The following is a 17,258-nucleotide window of genomic DNA, read 5'->3' on the forward strand; positions in this document are numbered from 1 at the left end:
AGTCCAAGTGAATGGAGAAGTGAAGGGTGCAGTCCATTGAGCAGCTAGCTGTTGGAGCAGTTGGGGGTGGGGGAGCTCACCATCCCCTGCCCACTGGAGTTCACAACTTTGTGGGGGAATCTGGGGTTCCAGGGGACTTAGAACTTCAGTGGAAAGAGCCCATGGGCATGGATCTTTCATTGGGCAATTGGTCTTTATTAATTGTTACAGGTACATTTGGCAATGAGCCATGCAGTTAGGAGAATAAACAATGCCCCTGGTCTCCCAGGATGGTCAAGGGATCTGTCAGGGGAAATCATAATGACATTTGGACAGACTGTAGCTTTTTAGTGACACCAGAAAGATTTCACCATCCCAGCCAGGGCATCTCCTTCCCCAAAGCATAGATCATTTCAAAAGGGAAAGTATGAAGAAAGCACCCTGCAGAGGAGGGTATATGAGGATAAAACAAGGTCCTGGCTGCAAAGTGGACTAAACCATGGCACAGAAAGATCAAGACCAGAAGTCTACAGCCACACAGGACAGTGGGACAAAGCTCGTCCAATCCAACAAATCTCAAGCCAGCTCCTTCCCCTCCGTCTCTTCAAGGAACCCCAGAGTCATCCATAACTTACCATCCACGAGGCCACCACACAGAGCGAGCACAGCAACTTCCCCTTCTCTGCAAGGGTCTGACTTCTCTGAAGGCCTGTGCCAATAAGTTACAGGCAAACTCTGAGCCCCTGGGACTACTGTCCCGTGACTTCCTGGAACAGACCTAGGTTTACTGCCTCTTCTGACAAGAATCAAATGGTGGAACACCAGGCCCCAAACAGAGCCCAGACCTGGCTAGTGAACTGCCGCTGAGGCTTTTGGAAATTCATGTTCCCAGGGCTCAGCCCAGAGACTGTGGTTCAGTGGGTCAGGGGTGGAGTCCTGTATACAAAGCATCAGGGCAGTGTCAGGGCCCTGCCTGGCCTGGGAATTAGAGAGCTTAAGGAGGCCTCAGTTTCCTCTGCCCCTTTCTCCTGTATAGGGCTTCGCTTCATTCTAGTCTGAACAGAAAAGAGGAAGGTGAGGAAGGGAAACAGGAAAATGCAAGGCAAAGGGGGAAATATTCTAAAGATCAAAAGGCCTTCAGTGCTGAAGGGAGCTGCTTGTTCCCCACACAGGCATTGAACCTCCTGAGCCTCAGTTTCCACATCTGTACAATGGCAATAAGACCATCTGCCCATCTACACTTGTGCAGGAATAAAAACACATAGAATGTCCAATGCATTTGACTAATTGTCAAAAAAAAATTCACCCAGGCTAGAGATGGCTCTGTGGGTAAGAGCACCTCAAGCATGAGGACCCAAGTTAGGATCCCAGCACCCATTCTATTATTTTTTTAAAAACATTTTGAAAGCCATGTGTAATCCTAGTGCTACGGGAAAGAGACAGAGCGAAGAGTCGGAACTGACAGCTTGCTGGCTGTCGGGTTAGCTCCAAGTGCTGTAAGATATCCTGTTGCAAATGAATAAAGCTGGAAGCAATTAATCAGGGCAGCCGATGTCCTCTTTTGTGAGCAAACGCACAGGCATAAGCACCTGCACACAGGCACACACATACACACACACACACACACACACACACACACACACACATGCTTTCAACTTATTACTAGCTGTTCCATGTATTGAACTAAACCAGGACAAATGGAAACCTTTAAAACATAAAGTACAACAACCAAATCCACAGTAAAACCACGGATCAAGTTCATAGGGATGTGGGGACACTCTGAGTAGGCTCTCCACTCCGTCTGTGGGAACACTAGAGGTAATACGAAAGGGAAGAAATCAACAGAGATTCACAAAACCAGGTGTGAAGCATGTGAAGAGTCTCTTCATGTACTTGTAAAAAGGAAAAAAAAATCATTTAAAAATTTTTACTCATCGTGGTAAGCATATATTACTTTATTTGGGGGAAAATATTATTTTAATTTGAGAAAATGTATAAAGGAATATTACTCAGCCACCAAACGGTAGAAAAGTCTGTCCTTTGCACTGTGCATGACCCAGAGGACATTATGGTAAAGGTCATGAGCCAGATACGGAAAGATGAATGCTGCATGGGCTCCCTCATACATGGACTCTAAAGTCAGACTCGTGGAAGTAGAGTAGCACGTGGTAGCCAGGGCTGGGAGGGGAGGGAGGTGGGGGATGGCACTCCATCCAAAGGTTCAAACTGCAGTCTGGAAATGAGTAAGCTCTGGGACTCCACTGTGCAATACAGAAGTTAGAGTTAATAATATCATAGTGTTTACTTAGAGCTTGCAAAGAGTTCAACACACACACACACACACACACACACACACACACACACACACACACACACACGAGAGGGGGCAGAGATATGTTAACTAATTTGACCATGCTAGTTATTTTTTACACTATATATGTATTACAAATCCTTATTTTTGCACTTAGAGTATATTTAATTTTATTTGTCAATTATACTTCAATAAAACTGGAAAAATAAAAACCAACAGGATACTAATATCACAAAGAAAACCAGACATAGACATTACCCTGTCAAAGTTTCCCCTGGGGACCAAAGGGGAAATACATTATAATTCTGGGTACCATGAGACCTCCTGAGACAGAAGGTGTGGTGAGGCAAGGGAAGCAGGCAGGATAATGCAAATGAGGAAGGCAGACAGGGGCTGGGTTCTCAGTTGGTACAGTATTCACTGTGTAAGCCCAAGAACCCGAGTTCAAGCCCCAGCATCCACCAAGAAACTAGACATGGTGGAGCTTGCTTGTAATCTTAGTGTCCGAGAAATGACAGTGAGGTGTAGTCAGTCTAACCAGTCTGCAAGTTCCAGGTTCAGTGAGAGGATCTATCTAAAAAAACGAGGTGGAGAGTAATAGAGGAAGACACCAGAGGTCAATCTCTGGCTTCTGCACACCTGAACACACACAGAGAGTAAACAATTTCAAAAGCAGCTAAGATCACTCCTGCAGGGCTAAACAAAAGCTTTAGTGCCTCTCTCTACACTGAGCATGTGGGCATGCATGCCTATGCACATAAGTGCAAATAAACACACAGGAAAACCTTTGAAATAAGCTCACTATCACCCACCGAGTTCTTTCCCACATAGTCTCACAGAGTCTATTTTTGTATTCCAGTGAGATTTGCAGCAAAGAATAGAGCTTCAGTAAAAAGAGGAAATAATTGCTGTGCTATACCTCAGGCTTTCTCACTTCCTTATTTGAAAATACTCACCCACCAAGTCCAGAAAAGACTCCAGAACAATAGTATAGCCTCCCATATTGCCATGCATTGTTGCTGGGAACTGAACCAGGCCCATTGAAAAGTTTCGGTGATTTGCCATCTTCTTAGTAAGTGTATAATATAACAGCCCAGTAGCCTAAACAAAACCTTCTACCTCATCTGGTCCAACCCCATCATTTTACAGATGAAGAACTTGGAAGATAAACTCCAAAGCATTGCAGACTCTAATCAAAACATCTGCTCAACTTTAAGGAGACTGCCAAACTTGGAGATATCATAAAACCCCCAAAATATGTTTCAGGAAATAGAAATAATTATCAATTATTAAGGGAAGAAAGCACAGGGATTACTGTAGCAGTAGTGTCCCCACCTCAAAGTCAAGACTGTTTATAGCTAGAGAACTGAAAGATTAAAATCTGCCAGAGTGAACACACTGACTTTGTAAGTAGAAGAGAACTCTAGGGTTCCACGTTGAAAACTAATGGTTTAACCATCAAACACTGGTCTAAGTTTATACCTAGGCCAGTGGGTATCCAGGAGCTGCCCTGGTTTCCAGAGAAGTGAAGCTTTGAGAAAATGGCTCATGTGCAATAGAGCTGTGACCAGTGGCCTGAAGGTGGTGGACCTTGGGCCATACTGGCAACAGCATAGGAACTTGTTAGAAATGCAGTATCTTCAACTAACCAGGGCTCACAGGGGTTCACAGACACTGGAGTAACAATCAGGGAGCCTGTATGGGTCTGACTTAGGTCCTCTACAGATATGTTATGGTTGTGAAGCTTGGTGTTCCTGTGGGACTCCTAACAGTGGGGGTAGGGATGTCTCTGACTCTTTCACCTGCTCTTGGGACCCTCTTCCTCCTACTAAGTTGCCTCATCCAGCCTTGATATGAGGGTCTTGCCTACTCTTATTGTAATCTGTTAGGCCAGGTTGATATCCCTAGGAGGCCTGCTCTTTTCTGAAGGGAAAGGAGGAGGAATAGATCTGGGGGAGTAGGGAGTTGGGAGGGAGGGACTGGAAGGAGTGGAGGGAAGGGAAACTGTAGTTCTGGTATAATGTATGAGAAAAGAATAAATTAATTAATTAATTTTAAAAATACAGATTCTTGAGTTCCACTCAGTCTTCAGTCAACATATGCTACTAATAAGGTCCTCAGGTTCTTTTTTGCACATGAAAAATTTGAGAAGCACTTATTCAAATTCAAGTCTAACTGACTGTGTGAGCATCAGCAATCTAAGTTTCCATCCCCCACCATTTCATTAATTCTGTATGTCCCATTGATTCTGAACTGCAGATTTTCCACTAAGCAGCTTATTTCAATTGCTTATTAAAATAATCTCTTTCCAATGACAGGTTGTTTGCTCTTGGAACAGAAACCTACTGTGAAATAATTCACCTTTCTGAAACACTGAGTGAAGGTTCACAGCAAACTGCACCAGAATCCAGAGTAAAAAGTGAAATACCAGAAGATATCAATGTATGCAGGTGTCTAACCACTGGACACACCCAAATAACATTAAACGTATTTCTTTCTACTTTTTTAAAGATTTATTTTTACTATTTTTAGTTATATGTGCACATGTCTGCATGCATGTATGTGCATGTGGGTATAGATGTCCCAGGAACCTACAGCTCCCAGAGAAGCTGAAATTACTGCAAGTTGTGAAGAGCCAAACTCAGGTTCTTTGCAAGAGCAGTACAAGTTCTGACCCTCCAGCACCCCTATCTCGGGACTTAACATGTGAAGCAAGCACTTCGTCACTGAGCTTCTTCTCAACTCTTTAATGTTTTTAAAAATATTGGGGTCTGGGGATTTAGCTCAGTGGTAGAGCGCTTGCCTAGCAAGCACAAGGCCCTGGGTTCAGTCCTCGGCTCCAACAAAAAATAAAAATAAAAAAATAATAAAAATTGCCACAATGCTGTTTTAGAGACTAATTTTGAATACATACTGTGAAGTGATGATACTTCCAGGGAACTCTGAATGATTGATTGGCAGATCACAGTGGCCTGCAATGAGGTTGCATTGGACCACTGCAATGACGTGTGTGACTCTTGGGGAGGAACAGCTAGTGTGTCTGGGTTCTTTGTGAGTTTGCATGGCTCCCAGCTCCCAAAAAGCAATGAGACATCATTATGCACATTTGAATGGTGTGCTTTTTCTGTCGTTTCAAAGTCAAAATGAGCAAACTCTAGAAAATTGCATACGGGGTCCCAAGCATTTCAGGTGAGTTACCTCTTGCATTAACACCCGTTATCTGTATTACAAAGTGAGCACGGCTCTACCATGCGGAGACTTGGTCATACCCACTGGTTATATCACCCGGGAAGAAGGAAACCTCCACTGGAGAACTGCCACCAGCAGACTGGCCTGTGGGCATGTCTTTGGGGGCATTTTCTTGATGAATGATTGTCTGGGAAGGGCTTACCTTAGGCTGGTGGTCCTGGATTGTATAAGAATGCAAACTGAGCCAGCCATGGGCAGCAAGGCAGTGCACAGCACTCCTCCACGGTTTCTGACTTGAGCTCCTGCCTTAAGCCCTGCTTTGGCTCCCCTTTCCGACAGACTAAAACCTGTAGTCGAGGTAAACCCTTTCCTCCTCCAGATGGCCTTTGGTCAGCATGTTTTATCACAGCAACAGAAAGCAGACCAGGACACAGAATTGCCCTTCTTGCTTCAGTACTGGGGATTGAACATCCAGCTTTGCACATACTAGGGTAGAGGAAGAGTTCCAGAACTCAGCTACATCCTCAACCCTCTTCTTACATCCCCCTACGCCATTCTAAAACAGAGTCTCAGTAAGTTACTCGTGCCTGGCCATGAACTCACTGTGCAGCCCAGGTCAACCTTGACCTGTGGGTCTTCCTGCCACTGTCTCTTATGCAGCTGGGATTTCAAGCCTGCGTGCACCACCAGGCCCAGCTTAGAGTTGGTAAATTCTGGATTCGGATTGTGAGATGGGAGAGGGGCTGGATGAGCTACATTAATGCCCAGGTTACACCTGGAACAACTGAGGCATGATAAAATCGTCCAGGTTTCTTGGCCGGTGCCAAGTATGTAAGATCTCAAATGGTAAGAAACCAGAAGACAGCCGCACTGTTCACAGCACACATGAAGGCCAGAGGGGGAGAAAAGCTGTGACCTGTGACAGTGCTCACCTTCTGCTTCTGTTAATCAGAATGTGTCATATTTCCTGGGCCCACTGAAGTCATTAGCCCTGCAGGAAGGACTGGATGTTACCAGTTTGAAAAGAGAAGCAGTGTGACAGACAGAAGGTGGGCTGACAGGGAAAAAGAGGGTTATTTCTCCATAAACAGGTTCCCTTTAATTGACACTCAACAAAGCTGTCAAGGTCATTGCAAAGACAAAGTGGCAGTGGACCGCTGAGTTAGGGGAGGGGCCGCAGCTGGGGGGAGGCAGGTCTGCCCTTCTGCCATTCACATCCACAACCATCAAAGTCTCCTTCCTATCCCCACTTTCAAGTAGGGAACCCGGATTCTGTGTCATCCGAAGCATAGAAAATTCTAGAAAGAAAGTTCAACTTATGCCATCTTAGAAATCTGGCTGCTCTAAACCAAGAAATACCTAAATCTCCAGAGGACTGAATCCGGAGCCTTGCACATGTTAGAAAGTACTCTATTCCTGAGCTAGAGCCTCAGGGGACACCGGGTCTCTTAGGAGAGTTTTCCTTATTTTCTAGCACAGATGATCAATATTCAAATAAAGATACTTCACCTGGACCTAGAACTCGGCTCTGATTCCTCTAGAGCCCGCCTCTCTTTGCCATTGAACCCTTACCTTCAGAAATGGCTTTTCTCACAGCTGCCAGATAGGTCTCTGGCTCGTCATCACAGGTGAGCTCCTGCCAGTGTGCCCATTCGGGAAACAAGGCCTGAAAGTCCTCATCGCTGGACTGTACTCCACACAACAGCCGCACCACACGCTGAGGAGGGTGGAAGGCTCGCTGCAACACTGGCAACAGCCCTGGCTGGCAAAAGCATTCCACCAGCCCCACAGACAGTAGCACCAGCATGCACCGTGCATCCCAGAAGACCCGCAGGTCCTCCGCAGAGAAGGAGGCATCTGGGCCCAGGCGATATGTCTGCATCTTGTGGCTGCGGACCTGGCGGCAGGACACGAAAAGGTCCTGTAGGTACTGGCACCATTCCTCCGCATCTGGGCTGTAGAAGATGAGGATGTCGCATCCTCGGCCCCATCCTGCAAAGAGACACAGAAGCTCATTAATGCCTGCTCCTTCTTGGAGGCAAGCTGAAACCTAGGAGATACACCATCCTACAGGGCCTGGCATCTACAACCGCCCAGGTCTACCTTGCAGCATTTGTCTAGCCCTTTTCCCTACTTGCAGCCCACCAATGTGCCAGACACACCACACTCTTCACCCAAACACATGGCACTACCCTAGAAGCCATTGCTTCACCCACACACTGCACAGCCCTTGTCCCCCTAGCCTAGTAACAGCAAGCACTTATATATAAAGCCTGTGCTACTCAAGTCTTCTTCCACACATTGCCTAGTAAATTCGCTTCAACCTCACAACATCCTTGAGCCATGGGTACCACTACTAGCCTGCTCTAAAGATAGAAAAAAAATGGTCAATGTGACACGTTGAGTTACTTAGCTCACAGTGGTAGCCAGTAGCTGAACTGTTTGATTTGACCCTGAAACATGGTTCTGTTTCAAATACAGTGGTCAGGAACATGGGAGTGAGATCAAGCTGTGAGGGTTAGAATTCTGGCTCTGCCAGCTTGCTGCACTACCCTAGGAGAATTACTAGAATCTTCTGAGCCTCGGTTTACTCAACTGGAAGTAGAAATAGCACAGCAACTTTTGTGTGTATTTCAGGTCAAGTTCTTAGCACTGAGCTTGAAATATAAAAAGAACCACCGATGTCACCATGTACCTTGACAGCGCATCGATGTAGAGAGGAGACCGGGTGGACTGATGCTTTGACCTACATCACTGTACACTCCCCAGAGTTGGTCTGTGACATGAACTCTCTTCTCCCTCGAACAAGCACAGGTGGCCGAGACAAACAGGCAAAGGTGGTGGGGTGGGGTCAGCTGGCCCTTACCCCTCATTTACAGGTGAAAGAAACACTTTCTGAGAAGATGAAGGGCGTATTCAAACTCACAATCAGAAAACTAACAGTAGCGCCAGGACCAGCCCAAACCTTTGCCCCAGCCCCTACTTCCTCCTATCAGGAAATAAACCAAGACTCTTATACTCATGTCACATCTTCCAACGATCCAAAGAAGGCAGGCTCTTAACGTTACTGTGACTACCGTCCCATGCCTTCATCTTGCCTTTGCTTTGACATACTGCTCTGGAGGTGATGTGGAACAGATGAGCACAAAGTGTACATCCTACAAGGAAGCAGGAGTCCATCTTCCCCCTCGGAGAACAGTGGACAGTTTGTGAAACAGGAATCTAAGATGTAGGTTTTCACAATTAAATGTCAGCCCCAGGCCTGTTGAGGTGTCTCAGGATGTTAAAGGTGCATTTGAATAGCTTGGCCACCAGAATGCAATCCCCAGAAGGTGGAAGAATAGAATCAATGCCACAGAGTTGTCCTCTGACCTCAACACCCATGTCACAGTACACACGTACACATAACACATATGCACACATGATAAAAATAAAGTCATCTCTGGTCTATATATCACTGAGTGGTTCCAGGCAGGATTAATGTAAGTCCTTGGGGTTCTAAGCTCCAAAAAGACCATAGGAAACCCCCCCCCCTTTTTTTTCTGGCCATCTCCCTAGGTAGCTAGCTTGAATTCTAGATCCTTCTGTCTCCACTTCCCAAGTGCCAGGATTTAGAGGTATGTGCTGCCATGCCAAGGCAATGGCAATGTTTTCAGAAAGATTAACAAGTGGACAGAGAAGTAAAGAAGAAGATGTCTTGAATACAAGAAGCATCATTTAAAAAGTAAGGCTAGGGGCTGGAGAGATGGCTGAGTGGTTAAGAACATTGGCTACTCTTCCAGAGGACCAGGGTTCAATTCCCAGCACCCACATGACAGCTTACAACTGTCTGTAACTCCAATTTCAGAGGATCTGACACCCTCACACAGACATACATGTAGGCAAAACACCAATCAATACTCATAAAATAAAAATAAATAAATAATTTTTTAAAAAAAAAGAAAAAGTGAGGCTAGCAATCCTAGAACCTGACAGGTGGAGGCAGGAAGATGAGAAGTTCATGACAAGGCCAGCTAGATGGCTCAGCAGGCACAGGCACTTGGACCAAGCCTGAATACATTCAGGTAGTGGTGGTGCACGCCTTTAGTCCCAGCACTCGGGAGGCAGAGGCAGATGGATCTCTGAGTTCGAGTCAGCCTGGTCTACAGAATGAGTTCCAGGAAAGGCACCAAAGCTACACAAAGAAACCCTGTCAAAAAAAAAAAAAGCCTGAATAACTGAGTTCAATCTCTCAAAACTCACATGGTACACATGGTAGAAGGAAAAAACCAACTCCCACAACTGTCCTCTGACTAGTACAACTTCAAATTTCAAAGCCAACTTTGGCGGCCATATATAGAGTTCAATGCCAGCCCTTAAAAAAGGTGACACAGCCCAGGTCCTGTGAGGCAGATGGCTTAGAAGATGAGTACAACTGCCCTGTAGACTACATGTCTGTGAGTGACTACTCCAATGTTACATGAAAGACCCTTCACCCAGCACTGGCGTCACTAAGGAAATGAACACACTGGGCCCTGGAGGTTCCTCCACAGCCTTGGCTTCTTTGTATCAGGGCTATTCCTTAAATACCGACTCATCAGGAAAGCTTACGCTGTAATTAATCTCTCTTTCCTGGGCACTGGCCTGTCACTCTGCTAAGCACCTTGGTGTACTCTCTCACTCAATCGTCAAGACAAGTCCAAGAGAACATGCTTTCAGCAGCCTCACTTGACAGACAACACCAAAACTCATTGATCATGAGCTGCTGTCAAAGAGCGAACCAGGAGGGCCATGTCAGGTGCTGACTACAGAGCCCCACTGACTGTAGAGGCCCACACTCTGATTTTCTAAGGTGCACATAGGTCAAAGAAATGCAAAATATAATTTAGGAAATATAATTAAAACACATCTAGTGCCATTGGTTTGAAATACTATTTTCTTAAAAAAAAAAAATTTAAAAAGAACCAGGGAGTCTTAGAAATGGCTGGTTCTCCCAATGATTCTAAAAATATATGTGTCAGATGGCAAGAAGTGTACAATGAGCCCAAAGCATTTTGTATGGCAATAAATAAGGACCTGCTCAAGCGGAAATGCTACAATGGGTGTATGGGAAAGGAAATGAGAGTCAGGTGAAGAAGCTTCCACAGTCCAAGCAGGAGCAGTGTGGGAAAGAAAGAGATGATACAACAAGGCATCGCCCGCCAGGGCATAAGTGCCCACAGGTCCATACACAGTGACAACTCAGGTGACTGCAGACAGACTAGGGAGAGGATGGGCCAGAGCTCAGTGGAGCAGCACAAGGCCCTTCCTTCAATCTCCAGCACCAAAACCAGTAAGACAATAGTCATTTAAAACTGAGGGAAGCCGGGCACTGGCGGTTACACCTTTAGTCCCAGCACTCAGGAGGCAGAGGCAGGCGGATCTCTCAGTTCAAGGCCAGCCTTGGTCTACAGGGTGAGTTCCAGGACAGGTAGGACTATGCAGAGAAACCTTGTCTTGAAAAAAGCCAAACAAGAGAGAGAGAGAGAGAGAGAGAGAGAGAGAGAGAGAGAGAGAGAGAAACCTGAAGGAAAATACAAATTTCTTACACATACAAATCCCAGATAATTTTTGTAGATGGCCCCTCAAGGCAACACAATATGTCTCTTCCTAAATTCGAGCTGTTGGGTTGTACCTAGTCATTTCTTTCCAAAGAGCCCACTGTGGAAAGATAAAGTCACTTCACAATGAACAAATTCAGCAAATACTGTCTCCACCCAATGATCAAGACCACTATCAACAACCAGGAGTTGTGTTAATAGTCTGTGCTCTTAAAACTAAGAATGGTACTTTACATCTGGGATCTATCCCAAATCTATCACCCAGTCTAATGGTGGGAAACACATCAGACAAACCCAACTGTGGGACAGTCCACAAAATCACTGACTTTCAAAGTGAGAGATGAAATTGGGAGGAGAAAGCAAGGGGCCCAGGGCAAGTTGAGAAGGTGAATATAATCAAAACACACTGTATACACATATGAAATTCTCAAATAATCAATTAAAATACTGCCTTTTTAAAAGACTGCCAAGGATTTTGAGAGTTGGCTCTGCAATTGAGGGCACTTGTTGCTCTTGCAGAGGACTGGGATTCACTGCCCAGCATCCACATGATGGCTCACACCTTCTGTAATCCCAGGTCCAGGAAAACTGATGCCCTCTTCTCATCTCCTTGGGCGTCAGGTGGTGCACATACATACACGCAGGCAAAACACTGATACTCATAAAATCAATCTTTAAAAAAGGATTGTCAAGGACAATCAAAATCTAAGAAAATATGACAAAACCCAGCTGACAGGCACCTAAGGAGACACCACTGGTAAATGAAGTGTGGCATCTTGAATGGAAAACTGGGACATTGTGTATAAACTAAGGAGATTTGAATAAAACATAGACTAAAAACTAACTGACCACCAAGAACATGAGAAACTGAGGCAGGGGAAGCAAGAGTTATAGAGTCCAACCTGGGAAATACAGTTGAGTTCCAACTTAGCCTGAGCTATATGATGATATCCTGTCTTAAAAGGCACCCTCCAAAAACAATAATTATCAATACTGGTTCAGTTATTTCAGTAAGTGTATTACATTAATGTAAATTGTCAATAAGACAGAGGGATTGGAATATGTAGGGACTCTCTACAAGCAAGGTTTTTGCCATTTTCCTGGAAATCTAAATCTGTTCTAAAATAAGTTTATTAAAAATACAATTGAATATAGAAAATAGCCATTCAAAGTGGCTTGTTCCTGGAGCTCAAGGTTGAACCCAAGTTGAGCAAGAGTTTTTGAGAAGGATTATTCGGGCAGTGGTGGCTCACGCCTTTAATCCCAGAGCTCAGGTGGCAGAGGCAGGCAGATCTCTGTGAGTTTGAGGGCAGCCCGGTCTACAGGGTGAGTTCCAGGACAGCCAGGACTACACAGAGAGACCGAGAGACCCTGTCTCAAAAATACAAAACAAAACAAAAGATTGACTGGGGGCTAGTGAGATGGCTCAGTGTTTAAGAACACTGGCTGTTCTTCCAGAGACCCTGGGTTCAATTCCCAGCTCCCACATGGCAGCTCACAACTATCTGAAACTCCAGTTCCAGGGAATCTGACACCCTCACATCGACATACATGCAGGCAAAGCACCAATGCACATAAAAATAAAAATAAATAATAAATTAAAAGAGTACTTAGAAGAAAGTGGTTAGTGCCTCAATCAAGTTAATATCACAACCTGTGTGTGAGTGTGTGTGTGTGTGTGTGTGTGTGTGTGTGTGTGTGACTTTAACCAATATCATAAATGAAGGCAAATCTGCCCTCATTTATGTAAATTATGTAAATAATTGCAATTCAATTTACCATCCTCTACTTCAGGGCTGCTGAAACCAAAAGGTGGGGAAGTTGTAAAAAAGTCCAAAGTGGAAGTTCAAGTTCCTCCCTGAGGGAGCAACACAGGGCTATCACTTGGTCAGCAGTTCTCCCTGTGTGGGGGAAAGGCCCCTTTCCTCCACAGTAATTCCCTTCCTTCAGCCCCAAGTCATTGCTCCCCATTCAAACTCACTTCTTTTTCCTGTTCAGTAAGAAAAACAATGCATGAACCAACAAAGAGCCCATAAACCAGAACCGAGAAGAGGGCTTTGTTCCTGTGGAGCTCGAAGAACAGGCTTGGCTACAGGAGAGGGCAATGGACTGAGGGCAGGAAGGGGCTGGCTGACCACAGTGGGGAGTCACACACAGTAGTGGGTAGGGGACTTGGGGGACATACAGTGACTGAAAGAGAGATGACACTGAATGATTCAGAAGCCATTTGAGAAAAGAACAGAGAGGAAGTGGCTGAAGGTGACCCTGGGACCCTGTCTATTTGACCTGGAACCCATGTTTGAACCTGAGCACCATTACTCGTTCATTCATTCATTCATTCACTCATTGTTGTATGTGTATGTGCATGCTGTGTGTGTTTGTAAAACCATGGCATATATGTGAAACAACTTGCAGAATTCAGTTCTCCCTCTCCCCAAGGTCTCCCATGTGGCTCCCAGGGGATTAAACTCAAGTCATCAGGCTTGGTGACAAGCACTTTTACTAGCTGGGCCATGCTGCTGGCCCTGTGATCATAGCAGTCCAGGAATGGCAGGAGGGTCTAGAGATGAACCTGGAAAGAGGGGGCAGGACAAGATCTGAGAGCTTCTCTCAGGTTGTTGGGGGCCAAGGCCTGGAAGGGAAGACTCTAGTTTTCACTGTGGCAGACTTGGTGCCTGTGGGGGAGTCCCAGTCTCTTTCCTCCCTGTTTCTGGTAAATAAGGGAAATGACTCCAGCACAAACTGATCACATTTCACCTCACCACTCAAAGTTCTTGCAAGGCTGAGGGGCCAAGATTCTCTACAACTTCAAGCAAACATGTCTTGCGGGGAACGAAAGACTGACATTCACCCTCCACTGGCAGGGATTTTAAGAAGACCAAGGGATTAGACCACAGTTGAGTGGGCCTTGAACACATTATGCAGTGTGAAGGAAGTCAGTCACTAAAACCACAGACTACACAATCCCATTCATGCTCAAGTCCAGAGCAATCTAGAGGTGAGGCGGATCAGTGTACTGGACAGGAGGCAACAGGAAGAAAGACCTCTCTTGAGGTGATGACTTTCCTCTCAAATTCATGAATTTGTGGAGACACTAACAGACACTGACAGCACTCTTTTAGGCTGTCCAGTCAGTAGCCCATGAGCTGAATGTGTCCTGGGATAGCTATGAATGTGACTCAGTTCATTTGGAGATGATGCCATGTCACAATGCCAAAAGGTTAGAGACACAGCATTTTGTGTAAACTTATTATAACATTACTTTAAAAATAAGGAAACCATAAAGGAGGTTGGCCTGGATGACTCTCCAGTCTATGGCATGCTAGTAAGGAGCATGGTTTTCCCTCACAGTGACCTGCCCTCAGGAATACTTGCAGCTATAGACCGCAGGGGGCCCAGAGGGACTCAGTCTCACTCACAGCACCTAGCAAGGTGTCTCACCACAGAGGACACTGACATCAAGAGGTTTGGATAGCTTTATTCACCCTCCACATAATGCCCAGGTTTGGTTGCTGGGCTAGAGTGCTCATCTGAACCTGAACCCACGCGTCTAGCCTGGCCCCTTCAGCTACACCCCTTGGCGCCAGCCTTCTGGACACAAGCAGGTTGCCTGGCCTCCTTCCCTCAAAGGCTTCCCCGTGTGCTGTTCGCCTGTTCCAGCCAGGAAAGGAGGCAGAAGCTTAGCCAGTTTGTTTTCTCCTCTCCTCAACCCCTCCATCCACCCAGTCATCATAGCTGTTCCCTGTATCTTGAACACATGGTGCAGACCTCTTTCCTGGAACTTTCTCCTCCCCAGGACTCTCTCTACCTCCCCTCCTTTGAGTCTTCACTAACTTCCCTTGTTCTGAGACCTCACCTAACCATTTAAAATTCTAGCTCAAACCCCTCACTCCTGTCTGTTTTCCCACTGCACAGACCATGCCAAGTACTCTCTCTATTAAATGAGTCGTTGCCTTCCCTGTCCTCACAGTCACGTGGCTTTTATCTTCCTGTTTCCTGAACACCTAGTACAGTGCCTGGAAACAGCAAGCATGTGATTGATGTCTATTCAGTGAATGAACTTCTCTATAGAACCCTTACCTACATCACTGGTTCTTCTAACCCAATGAGCCTGGCGAGCAAGCCACAGGCCAAGATGAATCATCCTCCTACCCCCTTCAATAATGAGCCTGGTCCATCAGAGCCCTTTGTACCCTGGTTCCAAAGTACCATGACCTCAGGCTAGACCTTAGCAGATCTAGAGAGAGTTGGTTCTTCAATCTAGCATCTGCTCCCTTCCTTCCCAAGCACTGACTTTCCCCAGCCCACTACAATTCTTTCTTCCTGTTTTCATGCATTGTCTCTCTAAAAGCTTCAGACTTGGGCTGGGTAAACACAAGTAAACCAACCGGAAAACATGGCAACTCTCTCTTCTCACCTAGCAATTTCCCATTTACTTACTGTTTTCTTTCATACCACCAAAACCCTGTGGTGAACAGAGACCAGCCCTGCCTTGTCATCAGCAAGAACATAACATGTCTAAAGTGTATAGACAGGATTCATTAATTGTCTTTCAACATTATCATTATGTGGTTTGTCCTAGACCTCAGCGAGCTGAGGACTTGCCAAATATATACGCCCATGATACAGACAGGAACCCAAGACCAGCCAGAAAAAAACTCTGGAACCTTCTGATGGGTAGATTTACCCACCAATTTCCAATTCTCCCTGGACCTGAAAGTTCCACGGAGAACACAGTAAGAGTAACTTTAAAGGAATAGTGGTCTCAGGTTTCAGCAAAATTCCAGGGGAAAAGTACAAACCCAGTGGAGGAAGGCGGCTTTAGAAGCTGCCCCAGAACCACTTCTGATCTCCCAGGACCACCTGAGCGCCCCCTATTGGTCGGATAAGACCCTAAGAGAAGCATTTGGCCTCTTAGAGAAGCCAACCCTCCACCTCATTTCAACTGTCTCAATACTCAAGAGTTGCAGCGAGAAGGGGCTACTTGGGCTACTTGGACCAGAACTAGCGAGAGAAAGGGACACTTAGAAACTGGGATGGGGTGAGGCTCAGGCAGGAACTGAAGGTCGCGCACAGGCCAGCTAGGTGAAACGTGAGAAAGTTAGGAGGGGAAGTTTGCTACAGAGACCTGAGAGAAGACCAGAAAGAACACAAGATCCCAGCACTAACGACCAAAAAAGTGAGAGAAAAGCTCGTCCGGCCATGCGGGTGGCGCCAGAGAGGTTCAGGGACCAGTGGCCGGGTCGCCAGCCAGGAGCCCGGACCCGGGAGCCGGGGAGAGCCGTGCCTGCTACCCACCTGAGGCTGCCATACCGTCGCGGGAGCAGCTCGCATCCCCGGCCAGCCTGGAGCACGGTGCCCGGTGCCCGCAGCCGCAGTGCGCGATGTCGCTGGCACGGGGCGGGAGTGGAGCCGGGCTGCGCTCGGGACAGCGGCGACTCTGGCGCTTCCTCCCGCGGGGCAGGCAGCAGGGACTCACACGGGGGCGTGTCCATAGGGTCCGCCCCGCCTGCGGGGCTCCGCTGGGCACCTGCACACGCGGCGGTTGGGGAAGGGAAGTGAGAAGCCCACAGGACCAGCCACCAGCTCCGGGCGCTGACCCCTGCTCGTGCCACGTGTGTCCCGTGCCTCAAAGGAAGCAGGCAGCAACCTCGGTGGTCACCAAAGAGCAGCCCGAGATGCGGGAACTGGGGGAGGGAAAGCAGAGGGGACAGGGCTGGCTGGTCTCGGGGACCTGAGGTGGGCATGCGTAGCACAGCTGTCCCAACCACCCTGTCCCTTGAGGCTTGTCCTTGAGACGCTGCCCCCAAGAAAAAGGAGGGCCAGTAGGAAGGGGAAGGAGGAGCACCTGGCCCTGGGGTATTGGCGTTGCCCTTGGGTGCCCTCCTGTAACCCGTCTGTATTGTCTTGGATCTGGTCCTCTGAGGGCACACGGGTGTTAACTATAATCTTTGATAGACATTATCACAGCCAAGGGCCTTTGGCTCTGCTTCCGTTGTCAGAGTTCTTGCTCTGGCTTTCTTCTGTCTCCCTCCACTTAAAAAAAAAAAAAAAAAAAAAAAAAAAAAAATTTTTATTAATAAAAATATTGTGTGCTTCTGAGTATGCATGCCCATGTTGCAGATCACATGGAGAGGCCAGAAGATAACTTGCAGGAGTCTGTTCTTTCCTTCCATCATGGAATCAAACTTTGGCTTGAT

The 17,258-nt window shown here is 46.6% G+C and overlaps 1 protein-coding gene across 1 annotated transcript in view; it reads right to left on the reverse strand.

Annotated features, from left to right (window-relative positions):
- Pik3ap1 (phosphoinositide-3-kinase adaptor protein 1) overlaps positions 1–16,478 on the reverse strand; it is a 116,255-nt gene extending 99,777 nt beyond the window's left edge. The window contains exons 1-2 of the mRNA XM_036192865.1: positions 16,357–16,478; positions 7,052–7,471 (exon numbers count right to left, since the gene is read on the reverse strand). Coding sequence (XP_036048758.1) covers positions 7,052–7,471; positions 16,357–16,369 — 433 coding nt within the window. The 5' untranslated portion in view covers positions 16,370–16,478. The remainder of the gene's footprint in view (positions 1–7,051; positions 7,472–16,356) is intronic.
- Between the last annotated feature and the right edge of the window lie 780 nt (positions 16,479–17,258).

This window comes from Onychomys torridus, chromosome 1 (genome assembly GCF_903995425.1).
Source record: "Onychomys torridus chromosome 1, mOncTor1.1, whole genome shotgun sequence".
NCBI classification, from domain to species: Eukaryota; Metazoa; Chordata; class Mammalia; order Rodentia; family Cricetidae; genus Onychomys; species Onychomys torridus.